At 38.9% G+C, this 22,389-nt stretch overlaps 7 protein-coding genes across 21 annotated transcripts; 3 read left to right on the top strand and 4 right to left on the bottom strand.

The window, feature by feature from the left end:
* Positions 1–199: 199 nt before the first annotated feature.
* Pef (Peflin) lies at positions 200–1,149 on the top strand. The gene is made up of 3 exons (XM_008202368.3): positions 200–356; positions 415–760; positions 852–1,149. The coding sequence occupies exons 1-3, from the start codon at positions 348–350 to the stop codon at positions 1,076–1,078; spliced, it is 582 nt and encodes a 193-aa protein (XP_008200590.1). The 5' UTR covers positions 200–347; the 3' UTR covers positions 1,079–1,149.
* LOC660459 (potassium voltage-gated channel subfamily KQT member 5) lies at positions 1,147–9,610 on the bottom strand. 9 transcript variants are annotated; one of them, XM_015979689.2, is made up of 19 exons: positions 9,079–9,309; positions 7,968–8,157; positions 6,219–6,392; positions 5,955–6,089; positions 5,816–5,898; positions 5,593–5,768; positions 5,419–5,544; positions 5,260–5,370; positions 5,021–5,205; positions 4,748–4,807; positions 4,387–4,547; positions 4,237–4,323; positions 4,123–4,193; positions 3,897–4,024; positions 3,009–3,105; positions 2,629–2,960; positions 2,423–2,580; positions 2,292–2,358; positions 1,821–1,961 (listed from the first exon to the last, which is right to left on the bottom strand). In XM_015979689.2, exons 2-18 carry the CDS (start codon positions 8,120–8,122, stop codon positions 2,321–2,323), a joined length of 2,277 nt encoding a protein of 758 aa, XP_015835175.1. In that variant the 5' UTR covers positions 8,123–8,157; positions 9,079–9,309; the 3' UTR covers positions 1,821–1,961; positions 2,292–2,320. The 9 variants fall into 9 exon arrangements, 8 of the variants coding, with proteins under 8 accessions (XP_015835163.1, XP_015835153.1, XP_015835167.1 ...); XM_015979677.2 differs by lacking the exons at positions 2,292–2,358; positions 9,079–9,309 and adding an exon at positions 9,502–9,610 and having other exon boundaries at positions 1,147–1,961; XM_015979667.2 differs by lacking the exon at positions 2,292–2,358 and having other exon boundaries at positions 1,147–1,961; positions 9,079–9,306.
* A 393-nt stretch (positions 9,611–10,003) lies between these two features.
* Positions 10,004–11,895, bottom strand: LOC660638 (solute carrier family 25 member 32). Of its 2 annotated transcripts, none has more exons than XM_008202374.3 (6): positions 11,757–11,895; positions 11,372–11,590; positions 11,167–11,317; positions 10,870–11,119; positions 10,680–10,793; positions 10,004–10,625 (listed from the first exon to the last, which is right to left on the bottom strand). In XM_008202374.3, coding segments are annotated over exons 1-6 (990 nt in total). In that variant the 5' UTR covers positions 11,758–11,895; the 3' UTR covers positions 10,004–10,370. The 2 variants fall into 2 exon arrangements, with proteins under 2 accessions (XP_008200596.1, XP_971944.3); XM_966851.5 differs by having other exon boundaries at positions 11,716–11,875.
* Positions 11,896–11,984: 89 nt separating this feature from the next.
* On the bottom strand, positions 11,985–14,059 carry Lapsyn (Leucine-rich repeat activity-regulated protein at synapses). 4 transcript variants are annotated; one of them, XM_015979703.2, is made up of 4 exons: positions 13,778–14,059; positions 13,154–13,348; positions 12,544–13,108; positions 11,985–12,439 (listed from the first exon to the last, which is right to left on the bottom strand). In XM_015979703.2, the coding sequence occupies exons 2-4, from the start codon at positions 13,340–13,342 to the stop codon at positions 12,192–12,194; spliced, it is 1,002 nt and encodes a 333-aa protein (XP_015835189.1). In that variant the 5' UTR covers positions 13,343–13,348; positions 13,778–14,059; the 3' UTR covers positions 11,985–12,191. The 4 variants fall into 4 exon arrangements, with proteins under 4 accessions (XP_015835189.1, XP_015835194.1, XP_015835191.1 ...); XM_015979708.2 differs by having other exon boundaries at positions 13,799–14,059; XM_015979705.2 differs by having other exon boundaries at positions 13,560–13,783.
* Positions 14,060–14,418: 359 nt separating this feature from the next.
* CaBP1 (calcium-binding protein 1) lies at positions 14,419–16,242 on the top strand. The gene is made up of 6 exons (XM_008202376.3): positions 14,419–14,579; positions 14,626–14,825; positions 14,873–15,097; positions 15,144–15,676; positions 15,733–15,891; positions 15,941–16,242. The coding sequence occupies exons 1-6, from the start codon at positions 14,564–14,566 to the stop codon at positions 16,098–16,100; spliced, it is 1,293 nt and encodes a 430-aa protein (XP_008200598.1). The 5' UTR covers positions 14,419–14,563; the 3' UTR covers positions 16,101–16,242.
* A 24-nt stretch (positions 16,243–16,266) lies between these two features.
* Ak2 (Adenylate kinase 2) lies at positions 16,267–17,435 on the top strand. 2 transcript variants are annotated; one of them, XM_008202378.3, is made up of 4 exons: positions 16,267–16,406; positions 16,479–16,593; positions 16,646–16,882; positions 16,929–17,435. In XM_008202378.3, exons 2-4 carry the CDS (start codon positions 16,495–16,497, stop codon positions 17,310–17,312), a joined length of 720 nt encoding a protein of 239 aa, XP_008200600.1. In that variant the 5' UTR covers positions 16,267–16,406; positions 16,479–16,494; the 3' UTR covers positions 17,313–17,435. The 2 variants fall into 2 exon arrangements, with proteins under 2 accessions (XP_008200600.1, XP_972103.1); XM_967010.5 differs by lacking the exon at positions 16,267–16,406 and having other exon boundaries at positions 16,413–16,593.
* Positions 17,427–22,386, bottom strand: Oseg4 (Outer segment 4). 2 transcript variants are annotated; one of them, XM_064359396.1, is made up of 17 exons: positions 22,195–22,386; positions 21,850–22,140; positions 21,533–21,796; positions 21,319–21,484; positions 21,136–21,275; positions 20,847–21,065; positions 20,658–20,799; positions 20,486–20,608; positions 20,168–20,438; positions 19,188–19,811; positions 18,997–19,140; positions 18,755–18,950; positions 18,496–18,708; positions 18,341–18,449; positions 18,037–18,293; positions 17,711–17,835; positions 17,427–17,662 (listed from the first exon to the last, which is right to left on the bottom strand). In XM_064359396.1, the coding sequence occupies exons 1-17, from the start codon at positions 22,216–22,218 to the stop codon at positions 17,491–17,493; spliced, it is 3,480 nt and encodes a 1,159-aa protein (XP_064215466.1). In that variant the 5' UTR covers positions 22,219–22,386; the 3' UTR covers positions 17,427–17,490. The 2 variants fall into 2 exon arrangements, with proteins under 2 accessions (XP_064215466.1, XP_064215467.1); XM_064359397.1 differs by lacking the exons at positions 21,850–22,140; positions 22,195–22,386 and having other exon boundaries at positions 21,319–21,447; positions 21,497–21,581.
* Between the last annotated feature and the right edge of the window lie 3 nt (positions 22,387–22,389).

The following is a 22,389-nucleotide window of genomic DNA, read 5'->3' as shown; positions in this document are numbered from 1 at the left end:
TTCGTAATACCTAGTTTTCAAGTTATAAATATCTATATATTTTACCAATTTTTACTTCTGTTAGCAATATTCTCAAAAACTCCTAGTTGCAAGGCAATGGTCTTTTTTTAATAGACAATTAAAGGAGCTTTCTGACGCTAAGCTTAATAACTCCGGAGTCAAAAATCAAACGTAGCGCTATTCTGTGGTAATAGGATATTTCCGCTCCAGATGGCTCTAGAAGCGTTGTTACTGACTGTTACCATAGAATAAGAGGTTAACAGTTGACAGTTCTTGGTGATTATTTGTTTATATAAATGTGCGTTAATTTCTAATATTTTTTTGTAATTGTACATGCCACAAGCATAATGTACGGTGTAAGTACCTATTAGAGAACTGTAATAAATTGTATTATGCATGTTACTCGTTAAATAGAATCCCGGGAGTGGATACCAAGGATATCCTGGTGGGGCTGCCCCTGGGTACGGTCAAGGAGCTGCAACTCCGGATGTTCAGCAGTGGTTTAATACAGTAGATAAGGATCGTTCTGGTCAAATAAATTGGCAAGAACTACAAAGTGCTCTTATCAATGGCCAGGGGAAGAATTTTTCAGACGTCGCTTGCAAGCTTATGATTGGGATGTTTGATAGGGATAAGACAGGGACAATTGATATTAACGAATTCCAACAACTCTTCGCATACATTAATCAATGGTTGGCTGTATTTAAAAATTATGATAGGGACCAGTCAGGACACATTGAGGAGCCAGAACTTGCCCAAGGTAATCTTCAACTCATCTACATTTATTCCCGGAAATATTTAAAGAATGTCGGTGTTAATAGAATTATTGCTGGATCTTATTTTATTTTTAGCGTTGCAACAGATGGGATTTAAATTTTCCCCCGATTTCGTAAAATTTTTAATTGCTAAAAGCGACCTTCAAAACCACAAACAAATGTCAGTAGACCAATTTATCGTACTTTGCGTGCAAATCCAGCGGTTCACTGAAGCTTTCCGATCAAGGGACAGTGAAATGAAGGGGGTTATTACAATTGGATTTGAAGATTTTCTCAGTGTCGCGATAAACTGTTCCACATGATTTACTATTTAATTCGTTTAATTCCATTACTAGGGTTAATTTTGTAGGAACAATAAAACTAATAAAACTTAGTCTCTAAAATGTTTTATTAAAAATCCCGTACAGTATAGATGTTCCACATCATTTTTAAGCAAACAAATACTTATTGTAACAACAGTAGGCAATGGGTCGGGTCAAAAAATATTACTGTCGTATCTATAAATTAATCACATTATTTTACGTACATTTTTAAATAGCTAAATTTTATAGTATAGTCTACTGATTAAAAGTGAATTTCAGCAGCACATTTTTAAAGTCGTTGATTGTTTGTTAGGCGTTTTTTTCTACTTGATATTATAAAAACGTTAGGATTATAGTGTGGTCGTTGTAAGTACAAGTTGCCGTTAAAATTCACTTGTGAAACGTAACTGAATTAATCTACAAGCATTGGCCAATGTCCCTGTAAAGTTTCAGTATAAAACGTCGAAACAAATCACAGCTAAAACATGCTACAGCAAATTTTAATCCTAAGTGAAGAAGTACAAACTTTTCAAATATATTTTTATATTAATAAGCGTCATTATTGTGCCCTAAGTTCAGTACATGTTAAAAATATTCGCAAGTTTTAGGTCCAAAAATCTATAATCATTTACATTATTTTGAATATTTAACGGTCATAATATATAAACTAATAACAAATTTAAATTATGTCATACATCGTCTTTTAAAAATTTGTTTTTTGATTGTTGATTAGTTTTATTATCATAAAATTCTTCTCTGGTGGTTTCTAAAGTCGTTGGCGTGATGAGTATTTCTGTTGATTTCGAACGGCATAGTAACGGCTTCTCCGCTGCGTCGTCTTCATCTTCTTCACAATTTCGATTTCTCGTTAACTTTTTCACCCCTGTAGAGAAAAACCGGTGTTAATCACTTGGCAATTTGTGCAGTTGCGCTACAGGATTTGCCATTACAGACGAATATACTCTACAACGGTTACTATAGGGCCAAGAACAGATTTCAACATCGAGAATAAATATTAAATATCATGTCGAAATCTTCGTCGACGGCTGCTGTTAGTTAGTGTTTATTTCAGTGGTTTACAGAGGGGCTAAGTAGGTGGTTTATTATTAAAACTGTATTAGATCGGATCGCGGTTTGAGATTTACTACATGCACATTCCACATTATATGAAAGGTAAACGTAGAATATCCAACGATATTTGCGTTAAACTCACAGAAACAACTTATTAGTCCGCAATCATCACTACAAGGAGGTAGATGATGAATAACCATCATAAGAAGCTGAAAAATATTAGTAAACAATAGAGGGGCATTCTAAACCAGATTTGCATGAAACAACATTTACCAGAGCTTTCTGTGGCTGTCTTTGGGCTCCCTAAGTCCGGCTCCTGTGCCGAAGCACCAACTGTCGATGGCGTGTTGTTGATGGGGGGAACCACAATCACGACTTCGCCGTCGTAGGACATGCCATCCGGTGGGCACACATAATTCGACGAAATTGAACTGCAAATGGGCGATATAGGGGCGCTTTTGTGCAAAAATAGCCAAAACCTTAATGTCACTCTTTTTTTAATCCGATTGCCGAGGTCGGAAAATCCGCGATGCATTGGTCGTTTTGTTACTGCGGCCGTTGAATGTTCTTTAAAACTTTTTGTGATTGGCGAACTTGGTTCGGATGATTGTTTCTCTACAAGTATTGGTTTAGGTTTAAGGATTGTACTCGACGGATTTGTCATGTTTGAAGAACATAGATTGACGGTTGTACTAGAGGAAGTGGTGTTTTTTTCGGCGCTTGGCTGGATGTAAGGAAGAGAGAGGAAGCGTTTACGGTCTTCCATGTAAAGCTCTAAAAGCTGGTCAATCTTAGACTCTATGTCATCTACCTACAAAATCGGAAAAATAGCAAGGGACAGAACTGGGTGGTTCCTTACTTGTCTTTCAACTTTGACTACGCGCGATGCTAAACTGATTTTGGAAGCATAAACATCTTTCGCCTTGGAGCCTTGTTTCCCTAGGATTTGATCTAATCTGTAATAGGGCACGTGTTAAACGTTTAGTATGTGGTGGCTCGTGCTTGCGGACAATATATACATGCTCAAGCTTTAGTTTGGGACCTTTTGTGAATCAGCAAAGTGCAAAATAAACACTCATGCATGTGAGAGCTGGTCTCATAATTCCATTTTCGAAAACATTTCCAAAATAAATAGAACCTATTTGGTTCAGGCATCTTACCTGAACTGTAAGTTTTTCACTCTATTCAAAAGATCTGCATGCCCAGACGAATATTGTTCTATAACGTCTTTAACGTCATATGGCTTCAAGGCCTCTCTAAACTTCTTTCGTGCCACAAAATACTTGAGCTACACACACAAAGCGAGGAACATACATGATTTTTAGATACATACTCGTATATATTTAATTATATGTAAATATAGACTAGTTTTTCCTCTGCCTAAATACGCCTTACACATATGAGAAATGTACGTGTCAAACACTAAAGGACCCACAGTCAGCATGCGAATAACTTGTCAGTGGTTAGTGATTAGTGACGGCCACACACACAATCAGTTTTTAAAATCAGATCGTCAGTCGAAGACGACAAATAAGGCAGACACTTAGAAAGGTTGATTGGATGATGTGATATACAGAGTGGCGAGTAAAACGATACACTCGGCAAAACAATACCCCAAAACTGGTCTTGTGACTTGTTGTTTCGTTTTAGTAAATCCACTCGTCTCGCTTGTATATCAAAACTCATTGAATTTATGTAATTCCAAGGAAAACTACACAATCAACCTCCGAAATACACCAGAGTGTACCTAGCTTGAACGTTTTTCACTCTGCCAAGTAAATCAACATGGCCGGCCGAATACTGTTCTATCACATCTTTGACATCGTATGGTTTCAAAGCTTCTTTAAACTTTCGCCTTGCTACAAAATACTTCATCTAAATAATAATGAAACATCGAATCAATATTGCTGGTTCGCTATGGAAATGAGTGATAAAACGATCATATAAGAGTGCAATAGGTAAAAGCTGCCTACCTTACGGATGGCCCGGATTGCCCCTTTGTGCTGATTCGTTAACTGTATATATCTCGGCTCGTCGTCCTCATCTAAAAAAAAGTTATTACCTGAAAACCAATCAGAAATATTTACCGTCGGAATTTTTTTTCGAAAGCATCGTCTCTGCAACCGAATCCTCGCTATGGCTCAAATTCCGCGATCCGTTGTTGCTGACTCCGCCTGGTAACATCAACTGTTTTGTATTTTACGGTCAAATATGCAAAAGCTACTGTCATAATCTACCTAAATTTTCTGCTGATGCGTTTAAATCCACGAAACTCCTACCACTTCTTGGTGGTCCTTTATGCATCGACGGGGAATGAAGTGAAGTGCTTTTGTGGCGACGAATTGTCGGTAATCGACTTACAAAAGATGCATTGTGCTTAAAACTGCTCGAAACTCGTCTAAAATAACCAACGAAATAATTAAAATTACGGAGAGTGAAGTGTGAGACGAGAGCGAAGAGAACTTACCCGAAACATTTAAAAAATTGCTCGCTAACTCATCGTAACACTAACGATGAATTAACGGGCAAAAAACAGAAATAATGGACAGGTCATGCAGAAACATGCTTTAATTAAGTACGTATGTACAGCACACTTACACAACGGAAGAAATAGACGTAATCTTCTCTGTCACCTTATCAATGTCTTGTAACTTAATTCTGGTAAACGTGCAAGTTGAAAACAGAGTGAGAAAAAGGAACAAGTAGACAGTATAGATAAAGCGTATAGTAGGTAGGAATACTTAATTCTAACTCTAGTTAATTCTCATTATTCTAGCAATTGTGGGTACACAAAGTAATTTATTTTCATTATTGTGTTAGTTTTCTATTAAACAAAAATATGTACAAATTCGGCAACAGTCAGGTACTTACGAGGGCGGGCTGGGTAAGGGAACTTGATGTATTTTCCACGTAGCCACAGATAGGGAGTGCTCATCGGCTGCGTAACATCGCCAAAGCGACTGAATTAGCATTGCGGCTGGTTGTCTCCTCCTGATCATATGCTTTTGCCTTTGTTGTTGCTGAACTTTTAAAGCAAAACCGGATCCTAAAATTCCCTACAATGTTCAAACTTGATTAGCTTTTACCGGGTAAATGTAAGGAAAACTTACAGCCGGCAATGCAAAAAACGATATACCAAGTAAAGCACAAAACGAAGCAATGATTTTGCCTTGCCATGTTTCCGGAACCATATCCCCATAGCCAACAGTGCACAATGTAATCTAAATTTAGTAAAGTGTAGACGTTGTTTTTCGAGAAAAAATACTTACAACACCCCACCACAAAGCTTGTGCAAAATTGGAGAAATTTTTGTTCACGTCTTTTTCCGCCAGGAAGACCAAAAATGAAGCGAAAATCAAGCCCAAAAATCCTATGTATAACGTAGTTATAAGTTCCTGGAAGAGAAATGTTTTTTCAAAGTTTTCGCAACGAGTTATTAGTACTTGTCGATGTGCGTACACGACTGAGCCCAACAGTTTCCAAGTCCCTCCACGTCTGTCCATTCGGACCATCCGCAAAATTTGGAAAAATCGTAAACCACGAAGGGCGCTAGTCGCTAAAACTTGACCGCGAGACCTCATAACCAGAACAACAATGGAAGCCACAATTGTTATAACATCTGGAATTGAGCGTCGGAAATTCGAACGCGAAATTCTAATAACTTACCAATAATACAGAACGGACGTCTAAGAAATTTAAGGCGGCCGATGTAGCCTTGGTAGCGGGAGCGACATCCCGAAGACCAAAGCCTAAGTCACAAAATCAAATGTTTGTTTCGCAAAATCGAACGGAAATTATGTATTACCTTAGGCTGAATTCAATAGCAAACCAAATAACGACGAACGATTCCATGTAAGTTAGGACTTGAACAGTCATGTCTTCGTAAGTCTCAATCGTTGAAAACACACTCAAAGTTAAACATGTAAAAACCATCAAGAAGCTGAAAAGATTTTCGAATTAGTTCTTGAAAATTTCCCCGTCGTATTTTTCTTTCGGAAATTCAATAAGTTGGTGCAAAATTGTTTTCCGAGACTGGATAAATTCAATTAGCAGAGTTTCCGTTACTTACACTATCATGTGGTAGAAGATAGCGACCCCCCGAGGTCTCTCTAGGAAGTTATAAACCCGACTTTGAATTCGACGATAGCGAGCATCTCGGCGTGAAGCTCTATAATTGAGCGGTCTACCAAGAAGACTCATCCGGGGTTGTGTGAGACGGCCGCGTTTTTGCCGCAACGTCAAACTACAACAATTTGCAAACAATAACCAGATTTGCACTGAATATCGAACATTTTTCGCAATTTTCTGAAGCCCAACTTCAGTTATCTACAACACAAAAGGCTTAGCAATAGTTTTAGTTTTTAAACCACATCTCTTTATGTTTGCCTATGGATTTTAAATTCATAAAATGTGAAAGCGCCGAGTCGCGAAAATGTAGGAACTTTTCCGGAAAGGTCAAAGTGCAGCGTAACAATTTAGTCTAGTACAATTACGCTGGCATTTGAGTAGAACCTGTGCCAGGAAAAAGTTTATAATCAGTTTGAATGATGCCATTAATTCGTTACAATAAAACAGAAAATTGTCATGAGACGGCAATTTCTCAGAGCACCAAGCTACAGAATTGCGCCAAATTAAGATACTGAACGTCAGTCGGTAAATCTGTGGTTTCTACAAACTCCAAACAACATTCGGCAAGATTCCCTTCTGTACATGACGCCCACGCATTTTACAAAAACATTTACGTTTATTAAAATCAATAGGAAAATGCTCTGTTGCCGAATTACTGATAGATGCAGTGAAGGGTGTGGTAGTCAAGCCTGACGCTCAGAGATTTCCTGTTGGCCTACCTAAAAACTCCAGATTAGATGGTGGTGCGGTATATTATAATCTTGATTTAATTAACTAAGTATCTGATGTTTTTTCATTACGGTGAAGAGCTCAGACTAGTTTATCGTGTTTGTTATTCTCTACTAGACAATGGTCTTTATTCACGAATTTGTTTATTTCAAAGTCAATAACGATGTTTAAAAACAATCAACGATTTAATTATTTGCTTTATTCTATTTTTATAGAGATGTAACATTATCTACCCTTTGCAGTTTATTCTGTTTTGACTTAAATAACTTTTCAAACGTTATCAATCAATTTCTTGTACGTCAAAATATTTATATATGCAATTAAACAGAATTATAACACAATAACCACATAAATTACTCAGTTAATTTACGTGGGAAGTTTTGTTATTTTTAAACACATTGAGCTAAACACTGTTTAACGTGAATATTGTATTTTGGTCAATTTTTTTTTCCGTTCAATTAATTTAATACAAAAAGGCGCGTTTTAATTTACCGAACAGAAGAGAAGTACCAGATTCAGTCGTGCTCCAGGAAGTAGCATGTAAACATTTCGTCGGATGTGAGAAATAGTGAAGTCACGTTTCCTGCCATGTGCACCGCACTTGAACCCGCTTTTGATTACTCCAATCAGCATCAGTAAAGGTGTGCCTCAGCATCAACATCAACACTGGAGCTCACCGTTTCGTTAACCGCGCGATACACAAAATCGATCACTCACGAGTGTGACCATTTCAACCGATTGCCTCTCACCGTTACCGTTGCCGTCGCCGTATGTGTGTTTTCACCAGGTGATGGAAATCGGAATTTATGCTGACAATGAGGCGCGTGCAAAGCAACGAAACTGAGACGATTGCCTCCGAATACCTTTAAGCATGCGCCGCGTCGCGACGCCAATCAAACGCCATTCAAAATCAAAACATCGACAGGTGTACTAAATTCACTCATACGGAAAAATCGCATACCTTTCCGGATCCTTGGCTGCAGCATCGGACCGTTTCGCTGGCATGGTTTCAAATTCAACAGTTTTCTTCGGTATTGGAGTTATTGCAGTGAGTAAAGGTCGTTGTGATAAGGACGGCGAATCCGTTGGTGTTGGCGAAGAAGTCCCAGATGTCATTTTGCCTCAAGCGTGTTACTCTCCTCTCAAAGCGGCTGCAAAATACACAGCGGGTTTGCAACTTAAAAGCCTACGCTTGTGGTTTGAGCATTGATTTCTGGATGCCTCACTTCAAACATAAATTTCATTTATTCATTGCAAACGTTTTCGTTGGGCACTCTGTAGGTAAACCTTCCCGCCCGGCGCCTCCACCATATTTACAGTCCTCAATCCGTTTTAATTTTTTTCCGTTTTGCTGATTTAAATTTTAAGTTAATATTTATGCTAATAAAGTGGATTTGTTTTGCTGCGTTGTTCTGATTTTGACACAGACAAAATACACGAAAACTATAGCAGCGTCGTCAAAATGTCGAAAGATTGTTGGCTCGTGGCCAGAAGCTCCCTTTCGTCTTCTTTTTTCCCCTTTTACTTTTTTACAAAACGAAACTAATTATTTTTGATTCAGGAATTAATAAGCGAGAACGTGAATTTCGTTAATCAAATTATCGTAATCGTGTTTAATTCGCTTTGTTTTGGTGTTGTTTATTTAAGCAAGAGCTTGTCAGATTATCATTTTAGAGATGGGATTAGAGATGCTCAAACACGTTTCGATTTACATAGTTTATCTTCGTAACGCCCGTAACGCATATTAGGTGTGTGCTTCTCTATTCATTGAACGTTAAAAATTGATAAAACTCGTTTGTTTGCAATCCCTCACTCGATGATTTGAGGGGTATTTGTTGATATGATGTTTCGGCTTTGATGAAAAATTCTAATGTCATCAAGCATGTATAGTAGTAAAATTGGCGGTTAAATGTTAGAAATGGTAAGGAAAGTAATGAAAAAGTTTCTCAAATATTTAGAAATGCGAGATGAAGGAAGTTAACTGGGGCTCAAAGCTTACAAACTCTAATCAGGTGGATCAGCAAGGTAAATAGGGGGATGAAATTGCCGGTTGAGGGAACTACTATATTCACCATTTAAGTATTCATGAGGGTGTTGTGGGGGAGCGGCAATATCGAAAGAGTGAAAAATTTTCGGCATCTCCGGCATCATCAAGGAGTTAATAAATCAATAGAATTGGAGATATAAACGGATTAACCCGAAAAACGGACGGTATGTGGCACTGAGTTTCCGTACCGATCACCGCTGATGCTGATACTAACATTAGTAATGTGAAAACTGAAAATCGTCATAGGACGCGCATCCTCCATACTGCACAGTCTCCGCGTTTGCAAAACACAAATTTCCCTCATTCCAGATTACTTCTTTCGGGATAATCAGATTAAACATCAATTTTTTATCATCCTAATCTGAATTGAATTGAATTTTATTTATTTACACCTACATAAAACACGGCTTTGGCAGTCGCGCGTTACCGTTCAGAAATATTTACTTACAGTATTATATTTAGCTTCTATTACCATTAAAAGATCTTTACACCCAAACTCTAGTTTATAATACGCATTTACTACTCGCACTTGCACACAAGCGCAAGTTTGTTATTTTTTAAATCATAATAAAATTGCGATAACAAGTGGAAAGACCTTAATTTTGCCGTCATTAAAATGATATAAAAATTCAGTAATCTAAAAACGCTACATCTGGGGACATGTAGCTTGGTTAAATTTAGAATTAAACGGCTAAACATCGCCAACTAAATAAAAAACGCGGCGGCGATTCCGGCCAGTTTTTTGTTTCGTTCTGTAAATTTCTTATCAAATTCTTACTGGTCTGCATTACAAAGTTCATCAACGGAGACCCACTTATCTGAGTTATAACTACAACAAAAGTAAAAGACGAATGACCTTTAGCCATTGTGGAATAATGTTGAAACTTTGTTGATAAGTCGGTAACTGGTTATCTCTCGTAAAGGTGAAGGAGTTAAATAAAAGGTCCACGTTATATATCACATTTATTCTTTCCATGACAATACCTCGATCTCTTAGCATTAAAATAGAAAAATAATTTGATTAACCCTGCTTCTTTATATTTATTATTTTCGTACAACTTAAGTCTCACTCACTTATGCATCACTATTAAAATTTCTGATATGTAACAAATTGACTAAACAAAACAAATCATAGTTTATTAAACCTATTAATACTTACTTACTTTTTTATTAAAAACGATGCGTTTCAAGAAAGAACTAAAAAATGCAGAATTTGAAACATCAACTTCTTTAATGTTACACAACTACATTTCAGAACAGTTAGCTAGATTTCTTTTAAATATGATTAGTAGTTTGTCATTATTTGAAATTTAAGTCTTAGTTGTTAGTAAATTTTTCATAGATAAGCATGACTAGACATATATTTGGAGTAACATGAAGTAAGTACGGCGCTAGGCCTTTGTAAAAGCCCCTCATCCGCTCGTATTTCCAAGTCTTCATAATACAATCCCATGTTCCTTCGTACCGATGGTGTTGGTCTTGTAGGCGAGCACGGATCACTTGGTATGGATAAGTAGCAGCAGCCGCAATTAGTTTAGAAACGGCAGCAAATGTCAAATATTCTCCTGTTGTCTGTTAAGAAAAATATATAAGACTGAGTAACTGAAAATTTGTCTAATATCTTACAAGTTTATTGTCGAAGGGAATTCCCCTGTAGCGATTATAAAACGTCTTCATTTCTTCATAAGTCATAAACTGTAGAGCCCCATGAGTAACACCAAACATCCCCGGAATGAAACCCTACAAATATGACATAAGGAAACCCCGATCCCTTTGCAGTTCACGGGAACTGCGTTGTTTTTCTTGATTCACTGACCCTATATAGACCCCGTACACCTTCTGTTTTATAAATTTTAACTAACGCGTCTGTCATCCCGTTATAACATTCTCTAGAAGACAGAGCTTCTGGTCCATACTGCAAGCACAGCCTAGTTTTCACCACCCAAATTGGATTTGTAACAAGTAGAGTCAGCACCCCAGCCTCAGCCGCTGCCAACATATGCAGCGTTGGCCCTAACGGGTACTGGCTATCGCCAGCTTGAATCCAATTTTTGATAGAATTGTAACTGAAATTAAAATCAACCATGGTTCCTAAAAAATGAGGAGGACTTACAACAAGAAATAGCAACCCCAAGCACTCCCGGAACCCCACACGTTCGGAGCTACACCCCTGTATAGACCCTTCACTCCCTCCTGCTTAATAATAGTGTAAAATGCACTTGTCAAACTACTATACTGAGGAATTGTCGTTCTGCCGTCACTAACTGATAAAAATAGCGGTTTGAACCTGCTCTAAATTAATTATTCAGGCTAATTACCCGCGAATCGTATTTTCATTAAGTCTAAAGGATGTAAAATGAGTGTCGAAATGGCCCCTCCTGAGATTCCTGCTATGAGGTGTTCATACTTAATGTGGTTAAGAAGTGATAATGTGGTTTTAGGTGCCGTCGAAGGGTTTTTCATCATTGACGATTTTAAATGTAACGCGCTTGAGTCGGATGTTTCAATGATGAGAATTTCATCATCTTGAACTTTCACTGCAAATTTAAAACATTATGACACTCTACAAGCTTTTTCCAGAAAAAACGAAAATTGAAGGTTATGTAATTTTTCTAGTGAATTGCACCATTTCGTCTAAGTAAACATTTGGAAAACGACTCACGTGGATTTTAACAGTAAACTGTGCTATAAACACGTATTTACTTTTTATGGAGGGAATACCACAAAGAAAGTTCCATTTAGAAGTACTTCTCAAGCACGGAAAAACAGAAGAAACCAACCACAAAAGTGAACAGAACTGCTGGCATGCTCGCTGCGCTGCTGCTGCGCACAACTTTGCGGATTGTTAGTTGCCTAACTCTGGGCGTTTATAAAAAAATGCGCAAAAACCACCAGAAATTTTGACTATCGTCAGAAATAAAACGAAAAACATATACGTAAACACTTTTATTAATAAATATATACATTATTTACCAAACGCGAACACTAATTTTATTAGCTAGCATATCACAGCGAAATTAGTCATTTCTACAGTAAGTTCTACCTGCTGATATTTGCTCAAGCGAAGATATGTGGTAACCATTTTAATCAAATATAACAAATTAACGAACAAATCACAAACTGGTCTAATGACAACGCTCATGTTTTCGAAACATTATTACAAAGCCCGATTTCCTGACTTCTGTTGTTCTTGTCTCTGTGCTTTTGCCGTTGCTTCTGCCTCCTCCTGACGATGAAAAAAGTAATAATTGCAAAAAGTACCACAACTATCGGAATAACAATCCACAAAACGGTCTTCATTTTGGACTTTTTGATATTTTCTTCGTAGATTTGCCGGCATAGGGAATAAATTTCCAAATCCTCAGGGGGAACCTCTTCTAGACAATCTAAAACCAATTAAATCTAACATAGAATTTTATCGCCAAGCGGAGCCCAAGTGAATTATTTTCGCTAGATGATAATTAAAATTATTAAAAAAAAAACAACTCACCTGTTGGAGGCACGCCACATTCGAAGCTTTTAAACGCGACTTTGCGATCTTTCAGCCAGCGATTTATAGTCCAACAGTCGCACGGTTCCTCGTACTGGATCGACATATTGGTAGTATCTAAAATTTTTAAATTGCAGAGACCGGCAAAGTGGTTGGGTTTGAGTGACGAGAGTTTGTTTCCCGATATGTTGTACTGTTCCAAAGTTGGGATTGTCCCCAAATCGGGCAATTGGTCCGGTTCTTCGGTCATTATATAACTGATGTCCAGGCGAAGCAAAGGGCTGGTTATGGGTTTCGCCTTCTCAATGGCATCAGCAACGTTGATGTTTAAATTTTGTCTCAAGTAGAGAACTTGCAGTGAGGGAAGGTGAAATATTACGGAGGGAATTTTCGTCAAGCCGTTAAGTGTCAGATCTATTGTTTGTAAGTAATCTTTTCCCTCGAAACTTTCTTCGTCGATAGTCATTATCATGTTGTCGTCTAAGTACAGCATTTTCAAATTCGAATATTTCCTTAAGTCGTCTTGGGTCACTTTGCGGATTCGGTTCCGAGAAAGGTCGATTATCTGGAAGCAAATTTGGCTCTCACGTTGTTGATAACAGTAATTTACCTCAACATCATTCGGTAGACACTGCGAAATTGTCCCCATGTCTTTATTGCGGCAGTCGACCGCTTTCATTCCGCTGATTCGGCTCACTTTACATCGAGAGTCTTTTTTACAAATTTGGGTTTGTGTAAGTGTAAAGCACACACAGAAAGTTATTGTCCAAATGTAAATATTCATCTTGTCGTGGCACATTCGGAACTGAAAACAATTAAACATGAATAACTGCACTTATCAAGAATTCATATTATCAGCAAAGTCTCTGTTCACCTCATCACGTTTCCCTACATTCCGGAATTCCTTCACATGGTATTAAATTTACTGTTTAAAATTACATTCAAAACGCATTATAAAATAATTTGGTGTAAAGGTGTGTGAGGGCATTTGTTTAATTCTGCGTGCAGTAACTTACTTGAGACACTGTTTACTGAACATCTGCAGCGCGATCAATTAACCAATTAATTTATTAAAGAACAAACAAGCTTGGAAGATAAACTATATTTAGTACGAAAAATTGTAACATTTTTAGTTATACACCGTCCCACAATTTTACGGAAGAAAGACACAAAACGAGCACAAATTACGAAAGCACGAGATTATGATAAGATTTTATGATAACAATAAACATACCACCACCGAATTAATTATTACTTGTAATTCAACGGTTTTTATTTAATCACTATCAACACTTCCACCGTTCACAAAGCTGGCCCATCAATAAAGTTAACTGGCTGAATTGCATAATTAAACCAATGATCAAGTAAAGTAGTAAAGACACTCGGTACAAATAAAACTACTCGGAACGCATCATTTTTCTGGTTCAATTGAAGGATAAGTTTTACGGGAAAATTGAGTGGATGAATAACGGGGATCACGACCTTTTCGTTATAAATACTTAAATTTCACTGATTACTTCTTACAACAAATAAACAAGGATGCAAGTTTTTATCGAGTTATCATTCCATTGTACCGAGTTATCATAGACGATAGTTCAAATAGATTTTTCAAATCGGAAAAACAGGTGGATACGCATACATCGGACATGAATGTGCTTATTGGAGTAGAACCTGGTTCAAATTAAATTTTAGGGTGTAGCTTATTGAATTAGTTGTAAACACATCACATAAAAATGTCCTACCTCAACCAAGCGTTCAGTTTTGTTTACGTAATTTACTGGACCAAGTTATTTAGCGCAACACAATAATTAATAATAAAAATGAGATTCGCGCTAAAACTTGAAAAAGTTTAGAAGGGGGCGCCAGAGCCGTGTTTTAAATTTGAAACGACCAATAGGAGAGAACCACGAAGTGTGTTGATGGCTGTTGTGGAAGTTGCCGGCTTTGTTACATTTGATAAACATTTGTGTTCTTTTCAGTGAGAATTAAGTTTCAAATTACAAAACATTTGTCCAAAACAATGAATAGGCTGCTTGGTGAGTAATAAACATGTGATTCTAAGGTTTTGTGAATGTGTTGAAGTTTTCCCGGTGCTAACCCTTGTGCTGGCAAGTGCGTTGGCTCTCTACCCCTCAAGCTCAAACGTAATCGACTTAACGACCTCGAATTTTGATAAAGTACTTAAAGGGGATGAAGTATGGATAGTTGAGTTTTTTGCCCCTTGGTGTGGGCATTGTCAAGCCTTGGTTCCCGAATACACGAAAGCGGCCGCCGCTCTCAAGGTATTCCTCGTCAGCTGTTGGCGTTTCTCTAACAATTGCACATCTAGGGCGTAGTTAAAGTAGGAGCAGTCAACGCGGATGAATACAAGGAACTTGGGGGGCGTTATGGTGTTAGGGGTTTCCCAACGATCAAAATTTTTGGGGCCAATAAGGACAAACCAGAGGACTACAACGGCGCAAGGACGGCTCAAGGACTCGTAGACGCGGCCTTGCAAGCCGTTAAATCCAAGGTCAAGGCCAGCCTTGGCGGAGGCTCCTCAGGCTCGGGACAAGTACGAGTGAGGTGTGTTTCTCCTCGTATTCATTTTTATTTTGCAGAGTCACGACACTAAAGACGTGATCGAACTGACTGATAGTAATTTTGATAAACAAGTTTTACACTCGGAAGACATGTGGCTTGTCGAATTTTTCGCCCCTTGGTGCGGACATTGTAAAAATCTCGCGCCCCATTGGGCCAAAGCCGCGACTGAATTGAAAGGCAAGGTCAAACTTGGGGCTCTTGATGCGACCGTTCACCAAGCGCAAGCTTCCAAATACGGAGTTCAGGGTTACCCCACAATTAAGTTCTTTGCGCCTGGAAAGAAGACTTCCGATTCGGTTTCCGATTACGACGGTGGCAGGACCGCCAGTGATATCGTTACCTGGGCCTTGGAAAAGCTGGCAGAGAATGTGCCAGCGCCAGAAGTCGCGCAAATCATTGATCAAAATATGTTCAAAGAGGCTTGTGATCAAAAGTCGTTGTGCGTCGTGGCCCTTCTTCCACATATTCTAGATTGCCAGTCCGACTGTAGGAACAACTATATCAACATTTTGAAAGAGTTGGGGGAGAAATATAAGAAGAAGATGTGGGGGTGGGTCTCGCTTTTATGCCAAGTTAAGGATGTTATTGTTATTTGGCAATTTTTAGGTGGGTTTGGTCCGAAGCCGGTGCACAGTTGGAACTTGAAAATGCTTTAGATATTGGTGGTTTTGGATATCCCGCAATGGCTGTTATTAATCCAAGGAAAATGAAATATTCCATTCTTAGGGGTTCATTTTCACGTGACGGAATTAATGAATTCTTGAGGTATTTTTAATTGTTTGCGTCTGATGTTTAATAAAGTTGAAATATTTAGGGATCTGTCCTATGGACGTGGCAATACTTCTCCAGTCAAAGGTGATAAACTTCCAAAGATCGTTTCCATTGAACCGTGGGACGGGAAAGACGGGGAACTTCCTCCAGAAGAGGATATTGATCTGTCCGATGTTGACTTGGACAGCAAAGACGAACTTTAAACCAAAAGACTTACTACTTATAATGTTTTATACTGTTCTTTTGTTTCCACAAAAACCTAATGTTGTATTAATGTTTGTATCATAGTTTCGTTTTAAGTGTTTTTTTCGTGATAATTTAAATATATTATTACTTTTCCTAATACCCACTTGTTTTAATTCCCTATCTACCGACAAAAAAATGAGCAAATAATAAATTAAGCCAAACGGCTTGATTTTGTTAAGTTGGCAGCATTTAAACTTGACATTCCCAGCGTGTGTCATAATCGCTGTCACAATCATATAATTTTTTTCTAGTGGATATCAAAGGTGAATGGGGTCACTTTTGTAAATCATTATCGCTCGAGTATCAATTACTATAGGTGCTTTCTTCAATTTCAGCCATTTGTAGTAGAAAATGCCTTCAGTTGCCGTGCCAAAAATTTCCCGGGAAGAGGGCCCAATTGGCATTAATGCCATACTATTGGGGCCCCCAGGCTCGGGTAAGGGAACTCAAGTAAGTGCTTGTACACGTACACGTTGCCCCGGAAATTAGACCAACTTCTCAGGCCCCCAAACTGAAAGAAAAGTATTGTGTGTGCCACCTTTCAACCGGAGACATGCTGCGTGCTGAAATCCAGTCTGGCTCAGTTCTCGGAGCCAAACTGAAGAAAATCATGGACGAAGGGAAGCTCGTAAGCGACGATCTTGTTGTTAACATGATCGATAGCAACCTTGACAAACCCGAATGCAAGAACGGATTCTTGCTGGATGGGTTCCCGCGAACCGTGGTGCAGGCTGAAAAGGTGAGAGATGGCATTTTGTCCGTTTAGTCCAACACTGTGGTTGCAGCTTGACGATTTGCTGGAGAAGAGGGACACGAGTTTAGACGCTGTGATAGAATTTGGAATAGACGACAGTTTACTTGTGCGCCGCATTACGGGCCGATTAATCCATCCAAAGAGTGGCCGTTCATATCACGAGGAGTTCCATCCGCCCAGGAAACCCATGACAGACGACGTTACCGGTGAGCCCCTTGTGAGACGCTCCGATGACACGGCAGAGGCTCTGAAGAAGCGTCTCCAAGCGTATCACACACAAACTAGGCCTCTTGTCGATTATTACCAAATTCGGGGGATCCACCACCGCATCGATGCGTCCAAAGCCGCCAACGAGGTGTTCAGTAAAATCGACAGCATTTTCATGCGGGCACGCAAGTCGAGAATTGGATTTTAATCTTTTCCAACTTTGTTCATTTAATGCATTTATAGTCACCTTTATTTGGATCATGAATATTAATTTTTGTCGGGCCTTTTTACGTTGTTATGAGTAGAAAAATTATACAAACTGTTACTTCAATAGACGTTTTTATTTTTTGTCATATCAAGAGGGATTAAATCGATTGAACAGTGTTTTATTTATTTGCGTGACAGAGTAAACAAACGTTATGAAAAGTCATTTGGGATTCAAAAGCTGGGTGATGGCAATGTGAGCAAAGCCACGTGTTGCTCAATTCTTCAATTATGGAACGTCCCGACGCAATACATGTGGGGAAGTGGATCTTGCACTTGGGACACCTTGTTCTCCTAAAACTCAAACAATCTACTTTTTTCTTAATCATGATGACACTCTACCAATCAGACGTCGAATCTCCACAGTTGGAACACTTAAGTTTGATTTGTTTCAAATCTTTCGGTTCATTTTTCATAAATATGTCCCACGCCAGCTTTTTGTATTGATTTCTAACGGCTTCACTGACCTGTACGTGTAAAAAATAATATTTTGATTAAAAATTCTAGATAATATATTTAATTATGTTAAAAATTTGATCAGAATCGATTGAGTAGCTCTCGAGATATCAGTCTGAAAATGTGGACTTTTTTTGTAAAAATTAGAACTTAACATGTTTAGATGCCTAAGATATGTAGCAATCTTAAGACGGTGTAATCTCTTAACTTACTTCCGGCAAGCTCGTGAGTTTTATGAGAGCTCTTGAGCAAATTCCGAAAGACCGGTCCAAACAAGCCGTTAAGGCCAGCAATGAATAAATATCAAGTGCATTGAGATAACTGGTGTAATCTTGAAGTTTGTAGGCTGTACATAGAGCATCATGCAATTTCCCGCTGTATAGCTGCTCCTGCGCAAGCATGTAGTAATGATATGCTTCTGCCCCTTTCCAGGCATTTTCATAAACTGTCGGGTCTGACGCCCATTCAGCTACAAAAATTATTATAAAGGGTACAACAAAAATAAATGAAACGTGCCAGGATTTGGTGTTTTCTTATGCATTTGTAGTAATCTGGCAGCGTAGACGTAATGTTTTTTCACTTTTAGCAGATTTTTATTATGCTTTTTGCTTTCCAGATCGGCCAACTGAAATACACACTTTAATATATTTTATTTTTTTAACTAAATCAACCTTATAAGCGTGCTCAGCTGCGTGTAAATAAAATTTTGCTTGAATGTTGACATCAATTGCGGCGAAAAGGGAGCCTTGGTCTTCCAAATGTGTGGTGTATTTGACGAAAAGGTCCGAAATTTTAGTCATGTTATATTTTTTCGCTAACTCGATAGCCGTGTTCCACCTGTTGTGTGCAATACACAACTCGATTGCCGTATTTACGTTACCAAACTAGAATAAAGTCAATAAGTTTTAATAAAAACCGTAAATGTATCACTTTGCAATAAGCTTCAACGGCCTCAGAAATCACAGCATTGGTAGCGAATATGTCCCCAATTTTTTTCAAAAGTGGGTCGCCTTCGGGCAAAATTTGCACAAAAGACTCCAGTTTCTTGTAGTCTTCTAGGTGGTAGTAACATTCGATCATTTCGGCCATATTTCCGGCGAGTTCGTAATATTCAACAGCAGTGACCCTGTTTGTTTTACGTAAGTCGGTGCGTAATTTTTTTCAATACTAACCAGTTGTTGAAATGTACGAAATATTCAGCCGCGGAATTGTACGCAGTTTTGAGAAGATAGTCAGGAGCCGACGTTCCGTTTTTCAAAATTTGGATCACTCTGAACCAGTCACCTAGCGTTTGTCTTAAGCTGAGAGCCAAATCACTAAAAAAGCGTGTTTTGTGGAAATCGGACTTAATCAAATAACAAACCTCCTGTCGGCTTCCATGTACGTTTTTTCGGCCTCATCGAAATTCTTAAAATAGGTCGCAATGCGGGCTTTTCTAATCGCATTCGAATTAATATCTTTTAACTTTTTCACAAACAAAACTCTGGCGTAATCCCGCGACCGGACAAAAGCCGATTCAGCCATCGATAGATTCATTTCGCGCAAAGCCCCCTCAGCCAACAAACGCCATAATCTTGGGTGTGGGTTTTCTTCGATGAAAAGCGAAGCTTCATTAATACCAACTTTTTCGAGTAGTTGTCTTGTGTCCCGCAAGCTTTTCACCTCCAGCTTGATCAAATGGTCTTTACTGTTCGGGCGTTCGGGGGACTCCATTATTTCGTCTAGGAGCACAGCTTGAATCTCTAATTCATTAAAACTGCAAATGTAACCGGAACAAGACACCGGTTCCTCGGGATAAATCCCCTTAAAAATATACATTCGCGTTTTTTCCATAATTGAGAGCAGCTGGGGGTTGTCTGAGGCCCAGCACATCGCCCAGACGTCTTTACGCTCCAGTTTGTTATCGGTGGTGCTAGACGGCCGTCCTATGGCATCAGAAGTGTCGAGAACCGTCATAACCCCGGCTACGTCAATGACAGACAAACGCCTGAAACATTACGGAAAAATTCGGTTGCACAGCCCAAAAAATTCACCATTATTTCTTTTCCAATTTGCACGCAACACTTAGAAATTTTGGTTTGTTTAAATTGCGTGAATTCAATTGGGTGGAGCTAGCCCTACCACTAATCTGAGTCATGCCCCTCGATATCCTTAGCCAATAAAAAGTCAGAGATAATGCAATAGACAAAAAATTTCAAAGCGAGTGTATTGGTCGGTCATTTAGCAAAGCGGTTTCAAAATGGTTTCGAATATGAATTTGTTAAAATAAACACAATTTTGTTTCGATTTCGCTTACGGTGTCACGCATTGTCTAAAGAAGGATTCTGCCACTTTGCCACTTACGTTGAGTTGCAGTTAATTGCGATTTTGTGTGGCCGTGTTGATATTTTGTACTTATTGGTAAGTACAACGTGGGGTAAAGCGTAGTATTGCAACAATCCAGACTCGCGTCCAATTATTAAGCACTTATCACTGCAAGCGATACAACAAGCCGGATCGGAGCTATTGTGTGTGCTTACAACAATTTTATCTAAACTGTCCAATTCTTGGATCACTTCAACCGCCCCTGTCGGATTATCGTCAATATGAAACATTCGACACTTATTTCTAGCCCCTGTGAGATTAAAACTAATAAAAAAAATGTTGCGTTGTTGCAAAAACCTGTGACTACTGATGACGATTTTGGAGTTTTGTACTGCCAGACGATGAAGTTGTTTTTGGAAGTTGCAATGACATGAGTCGAGTTCATTGTCACGGCGATTGGTTCAATATCGATGTATTTACCTACATTTTAATTAAAATTAAAGACAAATACATGGGAAAGAATTAATACCATCAACTGCGGTCCCCAACGTATTACATAATATTAAACCATACTGTCCTGGAGATTCGTCAAGTTCGGATCGCGTGACTAAAACACAGTGATCTCCGTACCCCGACAAAGCTATAAGTATTGGGACATAAACCGTGTGACACTACAAGAAAAAATTTAATCAGTCGTTATTTGGTGGGCAATTCTCACTTGATTGTTACTTATGTCCCAGAAAGAAACGCAAATGCCCGGCTTTTGTGGCCGACAGCACGTGAAAACGACAGTTTTTTTGAAATAGCACCATTTGTAATCCGGTCGTATATTTGCAAAATAAACAAATGAATCCACTGCTAACGCCACCCTTAAGGATCCGCCCTCCCAGACGCAGCACGCGATTGAAGTCCCCGGAACCTTCAAGGTTCGCAAATGCTGGAAAAGAACCAAGAATCTTTTTGTTACTCATTGAAAATTTAAGTCATCATCCCCCAAATATAAATACCTCTCCAAAAGGATTATAAAACTGGACCAGATTCATTTCTTTGTCGTCGTTGTATTGTCGCCCGGCGATGGCAAGCAGCGATCCGTTGTGGTTCCAGCTGCAGTGAACGGCGATCATTTTCGTGTCCAGAACCACAGGATCTAAAAGTGGGTGAACAAAAATTCGTCTGAAATATTTCCATACTTGTATCGCTCTCATTGCGCATAATTTGCGTGCGGCCGTTTTCGTAACAAATGGCCAGGTTGGGGCAAAGTGCGTGCATGTAGCCGTTTTGGCCGTTGTACCAATCGAGTCCGACCACTGGTATTAACTCTAAAGTGACTTCATTACAAAAAATCTCAATTTGCATCTGGAAATTTACAATCATGGACGGTTACAGTTGTATTACAACTATTACAATAAAATTCCCTTGGTTGTCATACAGATGGACTTGGCCGTTCTTAAGGCTGAACAAGAGCAGTTTACCGTCGGGGGACCACTGCACCCCCGATAAGTGAATATTTTTCAATTCTTTACCCCAAATGCGGTTGCCATCAACCGAGCCGACGATAACAGCGCCGTCTTCGTAAATTATACAGATTTTTAGGCCATCTGCGCTCCAGGCCATTCCGACAACTGTTGATTTTTTTCGGTTGTTGATCATTTCTTCGTACCAGGCACCCTAAATTAATTGAATTAATCAAATCCAAAATTGGAAACGCAATTAGGACGTACTTTGTACAACATCCATACTATAATAACACCGTTTTGGTCGCTTGTGGTCAATTTTTTATGCGTTTCGTTCCATACTAGCACTTGGATACTTTCGGTATGTCCCTCCAAAGTTTGGTTCATTGATAAATTGCTAGATGCGACTAGCCCCCGAGCTTTAGCCGCCCCGTCAGTCTCACCCCCAGCATCCAGCTTCAAGACTTTGAGTAACCCATCGTCACCACCAACCGCAATGTAACCATCTTCCTTATTCCAAGCTATTGCATTGATTCTTGTGTTGTTGGGGATAGCAATCTGACAGAATATAAACCATAAATCGACAATGCGAACAACAGGAACAGAACTCACCTTTTTGCTAAGATAGATGAACATTTTAGCAAACTTCTTGTGTTGTTGCACTTGTTGTTGATGTGTTTCTATAGTAACGCATACTATAGATCATCGACCTTGAAGAAGACCTAGCAACAGTTTTGTAATGTGGGTTGCCTGGTTACGAGTCACGTGTGCTCCATGTGGTTGTGGGGGCATGCGCACTTCATAACC

The sequence above is a fragment of the Tribolium castaneum genome, chromosome 10 (assembly GCF_031307605.1).
Source record: "Tribolium castaneum strain GA2 chromosome 10, icTriCast1.1, whole genome shotgun sequence".
Classification (NCBI taxonomy): Eukaryota; Metazoa; Arthropoda; class Insecta; order Coleoptera; family Tenebrionidae; genus Tribolium; species Tribolium castaneum.
This window is presented reverse-complemented; position numbering and strand designations above follow the sequence as displayed.

What these genes read in the sequence shown, in the direction of transcription:
- CaBP1 (XM_008202376.3), top strand. An exon ending in AAGCGGCCGCCGCTCTCAAG is followed by an intron (nt 14,826 to 14,872) that starts GTATTCCTCGTC and finishes TTGCACATCTAG; the next exon opens with GGCGTAGTTAAAGTAGGAGC. An exon ending in GGAATTAATGAATTCTTGAG is followed by an intron (nt 15,892 to 15,940) that starts GTATTTTTAATT and finishes TGAAATATTTAG; the next exon opens with GGATCTGTCCTATGGACGTG.
- Pef (XM_008202368.3), top strand. An exon ending in GGAGCCAGAACTTGCCCAAG is followed by an intron (nt 761 to 851) that starts GTAATCTTCAAC and finishes TTTTATTTTTAG; the next exon opens with CGTTGCAACAGATGGGATTT.
- LOC660459 (XM_015979677.2), bottom strand. Translation starts at nt 8,122, where the DNA reads ATGACATCTGGGACTTCTTCGCCAACACCAACGGATTCGCCGTCCTTA. An exon ending in CCCTTACCCAGCCCGCCCTC is followed by an intron (nt 4,808 to 5,020) that starts GTAAGTACCTGA and finishes CACGTTTACCAG; the next exon opens with AATTAAGTTACAAGACATTG. An exon ending in TAGTCAAAGTTGAAAGACAA is followed by an intron (nt 2,961 to 3,008) that starts GTAAGGAACCAC and finishes CCGATTTTGTAG; the next exon opens with GTAGATGACATAGAGTCTAA.
- Oseg4 (XM_064359396.1), bottom strand. Translation starts at nt 22,218, where the DNA reads ATGTTCATCTATCTTAGCAAAAAG. An exon ending in GGGACATAAGTAACAATCAA is followed by an intron (nt 20,800 to 20,846) that starts GTGAGAATTGCC and finishes TTTTTCTTGTAG; the next exon opens with TGTCACACGGTTTATGTCCC. An exon ending in TACATGGAAGCCGACAGGAG is followed by an intron (nt 19,141 to 19,187) that starts GTTTGTTATTTG and finishes ACGCTTTTTTAG; the next exon opens with TGATTTGGCTCTCAGCTTAA.
- LOC660638 (XM_008202374.3), bottom strand. An exon ending in GTGTACGGGGTCTATATAGG is followed by an intron (nt 10,794 to 10,869) that starts GTCAGTGAATCA and finishes TCATATTTGTAG; the next exon opens with GGTTTCATTCCGGGGATGTT. An exon ending in TTCCCTTCGACAATAAACTT is followed by an intron (nt 10,626 to 10,679) that starts GTAAGATATTAG and finishes TTTTCTTAACAG; the next exon opens with ACAACAGGAGAATATTTGAC.
- Ak2 (XM_008202378.3), top strand. Translation starts at nt 16,495, where the DNA reads ATGCCTTCAGTTGCCGTGCCAAAAATTTCCCGGGAAGAGGGCCCAATT. An exon ending in GCTCGGGTAAGGGAACTCAA is followed by an intron (nt 16,594 to 16,645) that starts GTAAGTGCTTGT and finishes CCAACTTCTCAG; the next exon opens with GCCCCCAAACTGAAAGAAAA. An exon ending in CCGTGGTGCAGGCTGAAAAG is followed by an intron (nt 16,883 to 16,928) that starts GTGAGAGATGGC and finishes CTGTGGTTGCAG; the next exon opens with CTTGACGATTTGCTGGAGAA.
- Lapsyn (XM_015979703.2), bottom strand. Translation starts at nt 13,342, where the DNA reads ATGTGCCACGACAAGATGAATATTTACATTTGGACAATAACTTTCTGT. An exon ending in GTCTACCGAATGATGTTGAG is followed by an intron (nt 13,109 to 13,153) that starts GTAAATTACTGT and finishes ATTTGCTTCCAG; the next exon opens with ATAATCGACCTTTCTCGGAA. An exon ending in ATGTGGCGTGCCTCCAACAG is followed by an intron (nt 12,440 to 12,543) that starts GTGAGTTGTTTT and finishes AATTGGTTTTAG; the next exon opens with ATTGTCTAGAAGAGGTTCCC.